The 16,983-nt window shown below is 33.8% G+C and overlaps 1 protein-coding gene across 1 annotated transcript in view; it reads left to right on the forward strand.

Annotated features, from left to right (window-relative positions):
• Window positions 1-1,790: 1,790 nt before the first annotated feature.
• Window positions 1,791-16,983, forward strand: part of LOC134846300 (gamma-aminobutyric acid receptor subunit beta-3-like) — a 159,622-nt gene continuing 144,429 nt past the window's right edge. Inside the window, exons 1-2 of the mRNA XM_063863595.1 lie at window positions 1,791-1,902; window positions 9,246-9,469. Of these exons, the coding sequence (XP_063719665.1) occupies window positions 1,900-1,902; window positions 9,246-9,469 (227 nt within the window). The 5' untranslated portion in view covers window positions 1,791-1,899. The remainder of the gene's footprint in view (window positions 1,903-9,245; window positions 9,470-16,983) is intronic.

Raw genomic sequence — 16,983 nt, forward strand, 5'->3', positions numbered from 1 at the left:
TAATTGCAAGCTAAATCGCACTCAGTTATTCAAATTTCAAACAATTTTTAACTGTTTTGACATTTTGTTACTTTGAAGTCTTTTTTTTAAATCAAATTGTTCCAGTTTACGAATCAAAACATGTTTAATTGAACTAAATTATCCAAATCCTGCGTACACAAACGCAATTTTTTCAACTTTGATTTTAACTTCTTCTCTACAAAAACTACTTCGAACACATTAAATGGCAGTCGAAACACTCAGATTTGCCGTCAATTAATTAGTTCTGATATATTTTAACTTTTAAGAGGGAAAAAATTCACCAAAAAATGTCAAAATTTGTTATGAGGGACTAGGAGTGCTGAGTTAATACTATAAGACTAGGGTTTTTAATATCCTCAAGTTTCAATGGAAATTTGAATTATACAACCAATTTCTTCGTTGAGATAAATTTAAAGTACCTCAATAACATAGTGACAGCTCGACTTTATGTGAAAAAGTTTATCTTGCACACTCTTTACATTATTTGGACCAATTTTGTTGTTACACCATTAAATGAAAACTCAAAAGCTCACGCTCATTGAATATTCAAAATGAACTAATTTTTTTCAGAAAAAAAGTTACAAAACAATGTTATTTAAAATATTGAAAAATCACTCTGAGCACAAACTTTCTGCCATTTTCTTCAAAACTTGGAGGAAATTAATCCACATCGAACGTATAGATTTCGTAATTTCAATACAGTTCAGAAGAAAAGGAAGGAAATCCTCATTTGTACATTATTTTATTCAGGCCAATTAGTTGTAAAAAAAAATTGAATTTGTTTGAAAATTTTTCCTCATTTCTGATGAGCAACCTTCACTATTGAGTCTGTTAACTGCTTGTGTTCAGCGAAGTCTCGAAAGCTGTGACTGTTATTAACCATTTTCAAACTGTCTGGCAATCATAAAATAGAAAAAATCCTTCACACAAAAAATAACATTCAACACCTCTTTTCTCCTTGAACCAAAAAAACTACTATCTCAGCTGCTTTTAAATGCTAATTGATAATATCTGTGGTTAGTCATGAAATGAATGGTTGAAAAAATGAGCTTGATTCAGTTTGGATTAACTTAGGGGTCGAATAATTCAAGCATGTCATTATTTCAACCCTCTTGACTTCGCAAAAATACCACAAAAATTAATTTGATTTTATACTCCAGTTAATTAAACTCGCAAAAAAACCGCGAAAGTTTAATTTAATTTTATACTCAAGATAATTGAATTCGTAATTGAACTTATTGTTTGTAGTCCTTCAAAATTTTGAATAAAAACTCCATCAACATAAATATTTCTCACTTTCTCCTAAAGTCTGTGCCTTCTTTATAAATCTAAAATTCATGATGGATCGGGCCCAAAATATATTAGCCTTGCAACGACATTTAGCGTAAACAATTACTGAAGTCAAGAGTACCTCTTTCGCGGTTTGCGATATATCTCTTGAGTGGGGCGACAACTGTCATGGCTCAACCGAAAAATTCAATGTCGAGACTGTCTTACCGTCGAAAACAAAGACGGGTCAATCTAAACGTAAAGTCGAGTCCGCTAAACTATAAATCGAATCGGTGGAAACGCAAAACTGAGTCAGTCAAAACATAAGTTCCAGTCGACAGAAATGTAGCGTCGAGTCGTTCAGTCGCATAAATTGGAGCAATATGTGTATTTTTTGTTTGCAGACAGATAGCGTCGGAGTTGATTTTGCGAGTGAGTGGGGAGGACGAAGGACAATGGGGGAGCAAAGGGGAGGGGGAGGGGGCTGGAGGAGGGGGAGGGGCGTCGTCAGAGTACAACAAACTGCTGAGACCCAACTTCGGAGGGGAACCGGTGGTGGTGTACACTTCAATCGTCATCGACGGAATTGGACCTGTCTCCCACGAAGACATGGTAAATACTGCACTCTGAAAGGTGAACGATTTCTAGTTCTGAAAGTGGACTTTATTTTTAAGATTTACTAGCGGAATAAAAACTTTTACCTATTGATACAGTTTTCATGTTGGGTTCAAGTTGGGTTCATGTTATCAAAAAAGCGCCAATCATAAATTGTTCTAGAAATTCAATGAGCTTAAAGGGCTTATACTTTTTCTTTGAAGTTCGAGAACTGAGATTTTGGCAAGAAAGTCAGTGTTTTTTTATGCTTACTCGCGTTCATTACTCTTTTCCAATCTTCGATTGGCTATGTTTTGAAAAATTGATCATACGACAAATTTCATGTAAAAAATGTTGTGACACGTTTTATTGCAATCAAGAACATCAAAAGTCATTCTAAATAGGGTTCAGTAAATACAATTGCAAATCAGTTGAAAAGATGAACTGGAAAAGAGCCAGTATGAACCTGAATTATTACGAAAGTGTTACGAAAAATTAACATCACATTTTAATGTGATTAAAACCAGTAGCGGATTTAGGCGGCCTTGAACGCCCCATGCCCTCTCACAGGGATTCGACTCACTGACGACCCAAAAGTTTACCCTTTGGTACTATTTTAAGACATCCAATTTTATATAGAGTACTATGTCGCAGGATAAGTAGGCACCTCGAGAAAAAATAGCAGGCGTGTATCATAGAAAAGCCCTCCTGGTCGCAATTCAGATTCCGGAAAAAAAATCGAAAAAGTGGTTTCGGTGTTAGTGGTCTGAATAGTGTTGATTTTCAGACTAAATTAATCAAAATTTGATTACAGGCTGCCTGCACTGGAATTTCGTGAATATAATCAATTATAATGGAGAACTTAGTCAAAATTGGTTTTATAAAAAGGGCATATTATTACACTTCTTGAAAATGATGTTGACTTTAAACCATTATATAATTTTTCAAAATTAAGTTTGGTTCATTATCCAACTGTATCCATGATAATGGATTCTAATGGATCATAATCTAAATTAATTTGTTGCAAAAACAAATGCAACATTTCTTACGTTTTCTACTGTACTCACGGGCTATTCGGTTCTAAATCTACTAATACTTCTGTATAACTTTTTTTAAAAACAAATACAGCCGCCACAACCCCACATCACCGCATTTTTACCAATCCATTCAGCAAATCCCCCCAAAGAAAAAAATTCCATTCTTCCAAGGTTATCATCGCCATCAAAATTACCCCTTTCCAGGGAAACTCAATCATCCCCTCGCAACACATAGAACCAACCTACCCCGCAAGCACACTTTTGCCCTGTTTTGCAAGAAACAGAAAGTGAGATAACAATTTTTCTATCCAAAACAAGTTTTCAAAGTTTTCAAAAATTGTTTTCAAAAGTTTTCAATTTAAAAGTTATTTAAAATGATCTACTTTCCATTACGGCAAATTGTTCACAAAATCAAAAATAAAAGAACAGTTCTAAAAAACTGTTATAAGTCATTATAATTGATTGTAATTGATTCAAAAAGTATTTCATTTATATTATGAAGATTTGGTGAAACATTATGAAAAATTTCATTTATAATTGATTATGAACAAATATTTTGGAATTTAAAGGATAGTGCTAAAATGACAATATAATATATTATTATTTATAAAACACTGGTGCGGTTGACCTTCAAAATCAAGTCTAAAAAGGGTTAAAATGTACTATTTAAAACAGTAAGAAGGTGTTTTGACGTACTACGATAAGTAGGCACCTCAAGGAAATAGCAAATATGGAATTATGAAAAGCCATACTGGTTCCAATACAGATTCCAGAAAATACCAGAAAATCCCATTCAGAACATTTTTGTTTCAGTGATCTGAATATTTTTGGTTTTCAAACCAAAATAGGCAAAGGTTAATTACCGGCTGTCTACCCTGGAGTTTTGTGAGAAACAATCAATTATGATGGAAAACATGGTTAATGTAGAATTGGTGATTCTACTGTATTACATGCTATAGTAGCCTGAGCGTAGAACTGGTAATTCTAGCAAATTTTTGACTTAGCGTATTTTCTGCTTGGGTATCGTTACCTTGGTTTAAGTTTAGGTATTTCATTTCTCGTTATGAGGTCTAAATAGCTTAATCGGATGGCTGTTAGCTAAGGGTAAACAAAGTAGAAAGATTGAAAAGTGGACTTAAAGCTAAATAAAGTAGTAGAAATAAAATCGAAGAAAAATGCACTTTTACCCGGACATTTCCCCTAACTCTGGCTGGGATTAAGAAAATTGAAATTCTGGAAACCCCCCCCCCCCCAAGATTGGGAACCATTAGTCTGATCCTTTTGAAAATTGGTGGGTGACTAATAAAGATGATTTAAGCCGGGTATGCAAATTTCCAGACCCCTGGGACCCCTGGGGGGCGAGTGATAATGATTTCCGAAAAAGCAATTAGCACTTTTTGTAAACCGGTAACTAATGGTCAGAATGACTTCATATTGCAATATGTTGTAGCCCTAGGCGAGAGAAGTTCACCAGCGGGATTTTGAACGCATCCGGTTATTACTTGCGGTTTTACGCCCTATGTAAACAGAACCTATTTTCGTTATTTCTCGACCCCTGATTATGCTAGGAGGTTGAAACTTGGGGGGATGATAGGTTGGGAGAAGACCTATAAGGTATTAATGTTTGGACCCAATCCGGCGGCTACATCAGAAGCTATTAGCACTTGAAAATTGAATTAGACTATTAACACCTGATAGCGATAATTGACTTGTGATTTTAATGCACCAATGTGAAGGCGGGCTCAAACCAGTAGGGGGACCCCTTGTGACCCAATCCTCTCCGAAACTTCCTATGGGGTGAAAATAGCAATTTTAGGGAAAAAGTGTTAATTGACCCGAATTTTTCGAAAACATGGGAACGGATGGTCCGATATGAATGAAACTTTGTGGGAATGATCTCCCATCGAAAATAAGACGTTTGGACGCGTTTGATCTCATTTGATCTCGGATGACCCCTCAGAGGTCATTTGGCATTTGTGACCCCAAGACCCCGGAACCCCCTGAAAAGCGGTAAATTAGCATCGTAAGGACCCGTAAGGGATACCTACCCACCCGGGGAGGTTACGGGAGGCCCCTAAATCGAGAATTTTAGTTTTGACCTTTGTACCCGAGCGAAAGTGATTTTCTGTAATTAGCAAACATTGGGGTCAGCTTAACCCACTCCACTTGGACTTTCGATAAGAACGACAAACAAGTAAAAATACAGCCCCCGGACAAAAAGTGGGAACATCTATGGGGGGAAATGGGAATTTCGGGATGAAGATTTTATGAACAGCCCTAGCATATTAAATGAATTCTTGTGGTGTTTTTTCGGATCAAAACGGACACGGGGAAGGGAATTACCCAGCCCTTGGACTTAGGGGAATAAAACAAAAAATGACCAAAAATGGAAACTTTTTGAGTATCACGGGGGTTAAATTCCCGGTTGCGTGAGAACTACCCAATTCATAGGAAAGGGAAAAAATTAGGAAGAACTAAAATAAAATCATGCAAGGGGTCATTTGTCAAATACGATTGGGAGCTGATTTTGTAGTTGAACCCAATGTTTGCTCAGCATGTCCTGATTAACTAAGTGCCACCCCGATGTTTAATTAAAGCTGACCTAATGATGGTTGATTCAGCTGATAAGTCTTGAGTGGCAGCTAGTTACGTGAATGTTGGGACTGATAGGGAATGGCGTGGCTTTAACAAAAACGGAGCGAAAATAGAGATAAGAAGTGGAGGTTCGAGAGCGGACTTTGAAGAGAGAACGAGTTAACGAACGTAAGATTCAGTAGGTCCCAGTTGTGGTCGCTATCTGAACTCATCAGTTAATTGTTTCACAGCGAGTGAAGTAAGAACACAAGTCGAAGTGCCTTGTGGAATATTAGTTAGAGTAGAAGCTAGCAAAAGTCAGAGAGCTTAGTCGACGCATGTACTGACCGAATACGCAGAAGAAATTGTTAAGCGTGTACAGATCGCAAACCATTCTGTTGTATATTAATGAATTATGCTCTGGCCGAACTAGTAGGCCCTTTGTATTCGAACTTATATATATTGAATTCAGTTGCAAAAAAGGAATTCGTTATTCGTTGTACGCGACTTCAAGCGAGATATAGCGAGCAAGAGCATCACTGACCAAGGGGGAGCAATAGAATACAGTAGAGGACAACTCACCACTGACATAACCCTTTCGGGATTGTCGTTAATACCGAGCCTTAGTGCCCCCTGCTTTAGCACGGTAAAAGGGATAGCTTCGCAAGACCGTGTGTGGAAATCCTAAAGACGACAGTTAACATGTTTTTATAACAAGGGATTATAACTACAATTCTTGTATTTGATAAGGATTTTAAACCATTTAAAATTTTTTTTCATAATTTTTTGAAGTTTATTATTCAAATAAATCCCTAAAAGGGATTCCAGTGGATTATAACCTAAATGAAAATGTTGCAAAACAGTTGCTACATTTGATACAGTTTCTAATTTACTCTCGGGCTATTTGACTTCTACACCTACTAAGTATGTATATAAACTTCGTTTTGCAAATCTAACCCCCACAACACTTACAACACTATGTTAAAACATATCCCATCATCAACTCCCCCTACCCCTCCTTTATTTTTTCGTCTCTTCCATTGCCATCAAACTTACCCCTCCACGGAAATTTTAACCATTCCCCATTAACGCATAGATCCACCCTACCCTGCACACGCACTTTTGACCTTCCCACTAAATCACACTCAGATTGATTGCGGTGTTTCACATTCATTCCGCAAAAATTTTCCCCACAATAAAAACAGGTAAAAAATGACACGTTTGCGCACTTAATAGAAGTTTTGTCATTTTTGATAATATCACTAAGCTAGTACATTCGGGCGGGAAAGTGGGTCATATATGGAAGTATATGCAATTGGTGGAAAGTTAAGAAAGATCAAAAAACAATTTACAAATATAAGAAAAAAGTAACCAAAAAGAGAAAACTTACGATAGAAAGAAACAAAAAGTAAAATAAAACTTTTTATCCAAAGCAATTTTTTTCTTTTAAAAGCAACAAGTGTTTGGGAAAACTTTCAGTTTCAAAGTTTTTTCAATTGGTCATGTTTCTAATTTACGGCAAATTATCTGAAAACGACAAACAAAAAAACTAAACCTGAAAAAGTTTTTCTAATGCAGTATAGTTGATTGTAACTGAGTCAAAAATGTCTCCGTTAAAATTATGAAAATTTGCTGTAGAAAAATGTGAAAAATATTTCATTTCTAATTGATTATAAGCAAAAATTTATCATTTTGAAGAATATTGCTAAAATGACAATTATCGTTTTCCTTGAAAACTCTGGTGTAAAAGACCTCTAAAATTAGTTCTGAACAGGGGTAAAAATATACTAATTAAAAGAGTAAAAAAGTACTATGGCATAAGATAGTTAGGCACCTCATGGAAAGATATTAAACTTAGTATTATGGAAAGCCCTGCTGGTCGCAAACAATATTACAGAAACAAAATCTAAAAAAAAACGATTTTGGTGTTAGTGGTCTGATTGTTTTTGGCTAAAAAATCAAAATTCAGACTAAATTAGACAAAGTTTGGTCATTGATTACTGGCCGCCCATACTGGATTTGGTGAGAAATAGTCAATTATAATGGATAACATAGCTAACAAGTTTTTTTTATAACAAGGGATTATAATTACACTTCTTGAATATGAAGTGGATTTGAAAGCCATTATAATTTTTTTCATATTTTTATTTAGTTTCTAGTTGAAGGGGTTATCATGTCTATAAAATTAATTTTTTAGATACAATCGCCACAAACCCTACAACACTACATTTAAACCGATTGCTTCATCAACACTCCCCTCCTACTCCCCCAAACTTTACTCTCTTCCAAACTTACCATCGCCATCAAATTTACCCCTCCCCGGCGATTTTAATCATTCCCTCGCAACACATAGATCCACCCTACCCCGCAGACACACACACACGCATTTGCGTTTTCCACTGACTCACAGTTAGACTGATTGCGGAGTTTCACAACGATTCCAAAAAAAAATTTCGAAGTTAAAGATAGTCAAAAAATGACACGTTTGTGCACTTTTTAAAAAAATTGACGAAAAGTTTAGGATTTTGATCAAATGGTGAAAAGTACGTAAGTTGGTCATAAATGAAAAGAGACGCAATTGGGGGAAGGCTAAAGAAACTTAAAAAACGTATCATAAAATTGTTCTACCTAAACCGAATTTCCTTTTAAAAATTTCAACCGGTGTTTTGAAAGCTTCCAGTTTTAAATTTTTTATACAAATTTTCGGTTTACGGCAAGTTATTTGAAAATGGCAAATCAAAGACAAAATCTAAAACAACTGTAAAACAGCTTGTAATCGATTCAAAAAGCATTTCATATTAAATTATTGGTTATTGCTGAAAAATTAAGATAAAATTGTTTTTTTTTTTCAAATTAAGCAAATATTTAGGATTTTGAAAGATACCGTTAATATGACTATAAATCTACCATTATTCATAGAACTCTGGAGTGGGTGACCTCCAAAGTTAAACTTTTTAACGTTACTTAAGCTATTATAGTCACTCGGTCTTGCATAGTTGCATAGTTCAACTATTTCAGTACCTTTTACTGAAACAAATAAAAACAGGAAATGAACAAAAAATATTAAGAAAAACTGATGATTTTAATTTTCTTTTTTCATACGATATACTTTATTTTTTATCTTTAATCACAGCAACTTATTATCTGCGGATCATTTTAATTTTATACTTCAATGTGAAAAAAAAAGAAAAGTAATTGAAAAAAAAAGTTGTAGAAAACAAGACTCTCCTTAGATTAATTTTTTCTATTTTAGCAACGATGAGTTATTAAAATCTTGAAATGATTTTTTTTTCATCTGCGGGTAATTTAAATTTAATATTTCAATGTGAAACAAAAGTTGAGAAAATAATTGAAATTTTTTGATGAAAACCGTCTCTTCTTGTAGTGTAAATATGAGCGCTTATTCTATTTCACAAATCGAGGAGTAATCAAAGATATCAATGGCTCCTAAGTGTCTGCGGGTCATTTTAATTTTAAAATTAGAAACAATAATTGACAAAAGATACTTTTAAATGAAAAATAATGTGAGTTTTGTAATTTTTTGAATTTTATTGATAAATAGGAGCGGTCGAAACAATCTGTGTTACTTGCGCAGTATCTGCGAATTCTTTTTAGTGAATCAGCAGGGAGTCCTAAGCCGGAGCTCGATATTTTAAGGTTGAAGTAGAGCTCGCTTGATCATGTTGATCTAATTTCAACTATGGTTGTCTTAATTAAACTGCTATACTAATATGGCTTGGATAATTCCAGGAGTTCACGATGGACTTTTTCTTCCGTCAAATGTGGCTGGACCCTCGACTGTCATACCAGAACGCCACTTACCCTTATATCCAGTTCGGATCAGAAATCTCCGACAAGATATGGAAGCCGGATACTTACTTCCTGAGTGCAGTCCACACCTCCGTGCACGCGGGAGGCTCCGTCAACTCACTCATTCGCATTCACCCCGAGGGACGTGTCCTCGTCAGTGAGCGGTAAGTTGTAACAAATCATTAAAGGTTCGTTTTTTCACTGTCAAAATTACCTTACAATTCATAAATTACTAACTGGACGTTTTATTAAAACTAGGTTTTGCTACAAATTTAGTTTCAACTAATCAGTTTCGGGCATGTTCATTTGATTACTTCCCATTTCGAGATTTGGGAATTTTATTGTTAAATGTAAGTAAATAGACCTCCAAAAACAGTGACTTGCTGCTTAACAACTACAATTGAAAAAGTGTTCAATCTGGTTATCAAAAACGCTAGTCATCCAAACTTGCTAGTCAAGCTGGTTTTTTCAATCTTTTTTTTTTCAGGAAAAAACATTTAAAATGTTCTCTCGCAAAAACATGGTTTTTCGCCTTTTCACTTTCTATTTTTCTATTCAACTCAATTTAACTGCTGATAGAAAGAAAAAGTTACGCTTTTCAAAATATAAGGCACACGAGGAGCAAAAAAAACACGATCGATTTTTTAACTTTAAATTTTGATTGACTTTTCAAAGGGGGTTTCTAGTTTTGCTACGATTTCCCTGACAATAAAAAATTTACCATTGGACCAGTTAATTGTAGACATTTTCTCAAAATTGGCCAGTTTCATAAAAAAAGTTGGAAAATTGAAAGTAAAAGAGCTTTAAGGTGATCTGGTTTCAATTCATTAGAATTAAAAAAAATGGGTTTTTTTTTGAAAAATCATTTTTTATCGTTCCATTGGCTTCAATATCATTTTTCCCATCTTCTGATTGCTTTGTTATGCGTCAAAAAAATTTTGCTAAAAAAATTCTAGTCCCAAAATTATTGAACTGGATTATCTGACCTTATTTGGCATGCAGATATATTTAAAGTTTTTGGTAAACTCGAGGTGCATTTCGGTAAAAGGTTATTTTGTATGAGGTTATGGATTTGTATGATTAGCCGTTTTTAGACAAATTGCATGTATTTGTAACCTAAAAATAAATACGAATACACTGGACTTTTTTATTATGGAGGGACTGATTGACGAAAACGCTTCAACCAATCGGAATCTTTGGACATTCATGTTCGCAAAAAATCTTATTCTCAAAATCATAGTCGAAAGTTGCTGAAAATGAGTTTTATTAGTACAGCTAAATTTAGTAATACAATTCGTGAAGATATTGATTCCTTTTTCAATTTTTTTCTAAAATCTCAATCCTTCAAGTTTTTTTATAATGCGTCTTAAAATATTTTGGTTATAGGCTTGTTTTCCAAAAGATCACTTTTAATTTTGTGGCCCTTTCATTTTGCTTAATTTGAGATCTCTTGAAACTTTTCAAAAACCAATTTTATTGACTGAAACTAATTTTCCATCATTCGGTTCTCCATTGAAAGGAATGCCACCTGAATCAACGTTGAAATCCGGAACTGTAGCTTTATAATTCAGCGAGAAAATCATTAAACTAGCAAATATGGCAAAACATGATGGTTTCAAAACATCGCAAAAGAAATGGATGCACCTATGATTATTTGATATCCGTCTAAAAATTGAAAAAGCTTGCTTTTTTTTCTCCTTGATAAACTAAAAAAGATTGGTAAAACAGATATGTTAAGTTCAACGACTTATGCGTGATACATGTAGATGCAAATATTAATGAAATTTCGCTGAAACAGGGAATTTTATTAATAAGAATTCAACCATGGAAACATTTTATTTGAATCGTTGGAGTGGTTTTCATAGATAGCTGAGATGTTTTTGATAAAAAATTTTGACAAAACGGAAAATTTTCTCAAACCTTCAGAGTTGGAAAGATGTTTATTCCAAATTTTTTGCGTTTTTACATCCGAGCTTTAACACCTTTGAGATAGTGTCTTGCAATTTAGCTGCAAGAATTTTTCAGATGATTTTCTTTTGTTTCTGCTGCTTTGAAAAATTTGAAGCGCGCATTTTGTTTGCTGTTTTGGATGCATGCAAACTCTTTTAAATAATTATAGGAAAAACTTCTTATCTTTCATAATAAATTAATATGATTCACCATTGTCCCGACTGCAGTTTAAGTGGTATCGAACAATTTTTTGCACAATATCAAACGCCAAGTGTAAAAACTTGAGTGGTACAAAATGAGAACGACGATTTAGCTTGTGCCTACTCGATTTGGAACAATTTTGTTGTTCAAATCAACTCGTCTTGCATAAACAATCAGCGTAACTCTTTCAGCATAATAATTAAAGTTTGCACAGTTTGCATAATTTAGACCAAAGCATAGCGAAAACAATCTAAGATAAAATAAAGGTATTTGAACTCAGTTAATTGATACCTTCAACAGGGTATAATTTGTTTGATTATTTCCAACATTTGACTGAATAAGAAACAACCAAAGCATAAATTTCCCGCATTTCTTATACAACAAAAATGTGCACGGGCAACTTCCAATTTTGACGTGATTTCTCCCTAGTACTAAAAGTATTAAGGCCTTGATCTCAAATTTAAATAGATATTTCACATGCTATCATTTTCCGTAAAATTATGGGTTTAAAGATTGCAAATTTGGCAAATTGGGTTAATTATTTTGGTTATTATTTCCAAATTTCAAGCAATTTCTTCTAATTAAAACATTTATTTTTTAAATTTTTTTTATCACTTTACATTAAAAATTTTACTTTAAAAATCGATTGTAAAGGAATCTTTTCAAAAAGTTTAAAACTTTTTCTACTATATTTATCAAACCAATTGGTAATCCAGATACGTTGAAGGGTGTTAAGAAAAGTCGGGCTGATACGACCAGTCGTATACCTATTTAAAATCTAATCTTAACTTCGTCTTGTTAGTTCTGTACATTTTCTAATATAAACAAGAAAATGCGCCTTCATCCATTGCAAAAAATTTATAGCCTCAGCAACTGATGTTTATTCATGGAAGATTCATTATAAATATTGATATTGCTTTCGAAGATTCAGTTTGTTATTTATATTATTCTTTCAACATTTCTAGCAAAACCTTGTTGAGTTTTATAAGTTAGTAATTTCTCGACATTCAATCAGAACGAAATTCAATTGTTCAAAAAACCCATTTTCAGTAAAAAAAAACATCAATTTCAAATTATTAGATAAAATTTTGTGCCGAAATGAGAAAAAGCAAACTGTGGGTTTTCATCAATTGGTGCCTAATAAAGGCAAATGTATACTTTTCAGGAAATCTTTTCAAAATAGCTGTAACTCATGGATAAAATTTCTCTTTCCTCCTGCTTAATTGTAGATAGTTTTCCAATCAATATGCTTTTCTACAAAAATTTACTTGCTGTATTTTTATGTTTTCTTTTTTTGATTTCCTCAATTTTCTTAATATCCTCAATTTCTTTTAGAATTTTTCATTTATTGCATATAAAAGTTTCATGACTTTATAAATAATGCAGTCAAAGGAAAATGTGATTAACTTTTTAGTTTCTTAGTCTCTTTCTTTTGACTAAAATAGTGATATCAAAAAAATGAATGATCGGTCCGAAGATTTTGTTTTGAGCTCAAACAAAATTATTTTCTGTTTTGAAATGTAATGAAAAGATACTGATTCTCTAAGGTGGCGTCCCTCTTGATGGAAGGACCGAAGTTTGGAAAAAAAATTTAAGATATTTTTTGAGCCAACCAGAATTGTGCATTCAAAAATCTCGGGGAAATTGCTACAGTTTCAAAAAATCAAATAAATCTAGGCCATTATAATTAATACTGAAAACTTTTTGAAGTCAATGAACTTAGTGAGTGCTCTTTTATAAGTCTTGCTGAATTTTTTTAGGAAAAAGTCTTAAATTTTGTTCACGCTCAATTTTGATTTTTCGCGGTTATATTTGTGGTTTTTTTTCAAGTTCAGTGCATTTCTATTGTTAAAAGGAAGGCAAACTGCACTATAGAAAAGAAAAAGTGTATGGTCAACGAAAAACGTGATCGACTTCTAATTTCGAAAAAGGAAATTAATTATCAGATTTCCCAGCGAAACAAAAATTTTGACTATTGATCCAGTTTTTTCAAATTGGGTCAATTCTAACGCAAAAATTGTCCGGGATAAATTGTTCTACAAAATCAAAGAGTTTTAAAGCCATCTAGTTTTTTCTTTGAAATTCAAAAGTTATAGGTTTTTTTAAAAATCAAGTCCATTTTTTTTCAGTTTCCTTGCGTTCATTAGTCTTTTTCAATCTTCGGTTGGCTATGTTTTTTCTGCACAAGTTTGGCATGTTAAAATCGATTCTCTTGAAAATTTTTTATCATTCGGTGCCTCGATCATGAGAAATGCCCGCTTACTCCAAAAATAAAAATTTTGCAAATCGAGGCCTAATATTTTCCAAAAAAAAGAAAGTAGTTATCATCAGTCAGCTTTCCATGGAATTAGTGAAACTCTCTATCCGCCTTAGAATTAAAAAAACATCTAGCATACAATCTACTTAACAATTGCAATTGTTAAGAAAGGGTTAGAAAGTGGGCAATTGTTTTAAAGGTTAGGTTTATTGAATTTTCTACTTCGACCAATTAGATTTATTATTATTATCATTATTAATAAGAATTCCACGGGAGAGTCCGTGAGAGTTCGTCGACCCTCAGATGATTTTTAAGAATGCAGCAATTTTGAAATTTAGCATAGAAAGCCCTAGTGCTTCTTTACTGATTTTATTTATAGGGGTTGTGATTCTTTGGTAGATACAATAGAGTGATGATAGTTAAGCATATATAGCCAAATAAAATACAATTTGCTGAAAATTAGTACTATTAGAAAAACCAATTATTTCAGTTTATTTCTGTAACGCTAAAATCATATTTTGATGTTATTGACTAAAGCAATTTTTTTAAACAAATCTTGTTTCATTGAAGTTAAAATGACAATGTTTCAGATTGAAAAATGTTTAGTTTAAGATGATTGTCAAAAGTTAATAAAATTAATTGAACTAAAGCAGCAATTAGAACATTTAAAAATTGGTCCTCAGTCTTTGCCACTAAAACCTTTATTGATCGCTAATATAGGAGGAATTCTTCTTAAATTTATATTAGTGATTCAATAAACTTCTTTCTGCTGCAATAAACTAGTTTTCTGCTGCAATAAAATTACAGTGACCTTTATTATACGACATCTGAGTTCTAATTAATCATCATAACAGACCAAAAAATTGGAAAACGCTTTTACTTTTCTTAGATAAAATAGTTAGGATAAAGGCCGCAGATTTTAAAAATTACAGGCCAAAAACGCCCTAATGTTTGAAATAAAACAATGATTTGAGACATTAACGGAACCAAGTTAGCATCTTCTCATTAGAGCAGTTTGATGGAAAGATTTTTCTGAAACACGAATCCATACCTGGATGTTTTTGATTAAAGCAAGTTTTTGAAATAAATTTTGTTCCAATTAGGTTAAAATGACGAAGTTTCAAATTAAAGTGTTTAATTCAATATTTAGTCAAAACTGAATATTTTTGAATGACCTAAAGCAGCCATTTGAACATACAAGGTTGTGCCCTCAGTCCTTGCCCCCCAGAGTCAGTTTATTGACTCATTAATATAGGCGCAGAAGGCATTCCTTATACGCTTAAATTAGTGAGTCAATAAACTAGCTTTTTTTCTGCCATAAAATTCTGGTGACCTTTATTAAGTGACATCTGAGTTCCAAATAATCATCAAACCAACCCAAAAAATTGAGAACAATTTTTTCACTTCATTAGACTAAAATTTTGAATATTAAAGGTCAAAAACGCCTTTATGTTTGAAATAAAACGGGAGGATGTTAACATGCTTCTAAATGGGAATTTTCAGCCACTCAGATATGAGCATTTTACATGCAGCGTTTAGCAAATCTAATCTGAAATAAATACTTGGGTGGAAGATTTTTACTTGGTCTATCTGAGGGGCGGGGGGGGGGGGTTTCAATTTGATCTCCATTAAAGAACGGTGCTCTGAGAAAAGTAAATCAATGGCAAAACAACGCGACCAAGAGCCGAGAGAATTGAGTGATCACAACGATTATTAGTAGACTTAGCTTATTCCTCTGCTAATTTGGATGAAATAAGTCTTTTCCGTGAATGCTTCTTGGTGAAATTTTTCTCACGCCCGCAAAAGCATGGCCAATGAGTTGTTAAGAGATGGTCAAAAATCAAATTGGGAATTAGTTCCTATCAATTTGAGTATCTCCGAGGAAATGAGCTGCAACGAACATGAGAACTTTTTCATTAGTTAACGATGCAAATTGAACATGTTTTAGCCAATTATTTTTGATTCGTTCTACAATTGAACCTTCATTTTTCTAATAGACCACGCGTTTGTTATGATAGATGGTTATTTGTGAAGCGTTTTTTATGATAGATGGATCAATTGATGGAAGTTGAAAGACTTGCAGTACAAAACTTTCAGTTACAAAAGAGAGTGTTAAGATTTATTGTTTTGAATAACTATTTGGGTTCTTTTCAATTTTCTGGAAAAATGACTGAAAATTAGCTTGAGGGTAATGCAAAATTGGGAGAAGTTATTATTACTTGTTTGCTTACCAAATTTTTGACGCCACTTAAAAGAAACCAGGGGCGGATTTAGGAGGGGGCGGGGGGGGGGGGGGGGGCGGACGCCCCCCCCCTCAGGGATTCGACCCCCTCCCGACCCAAAGGGTCCCCCCTTTGATACTTTTTCAGAAATCCGTTTTTGGCCGACCGACCCTAAAATTTTTCTAAAGGCGCCTTCGGCGCCAATATATACTAACTTTGAGGGGGTGCGCGCGCCAAAAAAAAACGCGAAAAAAACGCAAAGTTTTTCAAAAAGTGCCCAAAAACGGCTTTTTTGACTGTTTTTTAAAAAATTTGCCTGCGGCGCAGAAAATTTTGCCAAAATAGGGGCAAAACAGTGCTTTGGGAGAGCTCGAAAAATCAATTTGGTCGACCTAAAAAAAAAAAAAGGTCGTCAAAATTTTGGAAAATTTTTTGAAAATCCGCCCCCCCCTCGAGAAAATCCTAGATCCGCCCCTGAAAGAAACTGCTTGTTTTGATCAATTGAAGACAACTTTCATTGATTTCAAGACTTTGTAAGACCATGTTTTGAAGTTATGAAATTTTCTCACTCTTGTTCTTTGTTCTCTTGTCTTGAACCGCGCCACTTGTAAATAAATGGAAAATGCACCTTGCAACTAAAGCATATTTATTTCATAATCTTCAAGAAAAACATCGACTGAAATGCGTACCGCATGTTTTTTTTTAAAAAAACGATTGATCCAATTTTCAGAAAAAAATGGGTTCACAATTATCTCAACAAGTCAATTCAAACTGATCAGATTCTACTTATCAATCATTTTGGGTTGCCAGATAGAGCAAAACTGGATAGATAAACCCCCCTCCATCAGGACATCGACCCCCTGCCGACACAAAGGGTCCCCATTTGTACTAATTTGAGATATCCATTTCTGGTGAAGGACTCTAAAGGCGTCTTTGACGCCAATAAATGCTAATTTTGAGGTGGGAGCGCGCGCCGAAAAAACGCAAATTTTGGTCAAAGTTTTCCAAAAATTGCCTAAAAATTTTTTGGCCCGTTTTTTTTTTCTTC

This window comes from Symsagittifera roscoffensis, chromosome 5 (assembly GCF_963678635.1).
Source record: "Symsagittifera roscoffensis chromosome 5, txSymRosc1.1, whole genome shotgun sequence".
NCBI classification, from domain to species: domain Eukaryota; kingdom Metazoa; phylum Xenacoelomorpha; order Acoela; family Convolutidae; genus Symsagittifera; species Symsagittifera roscoffensis.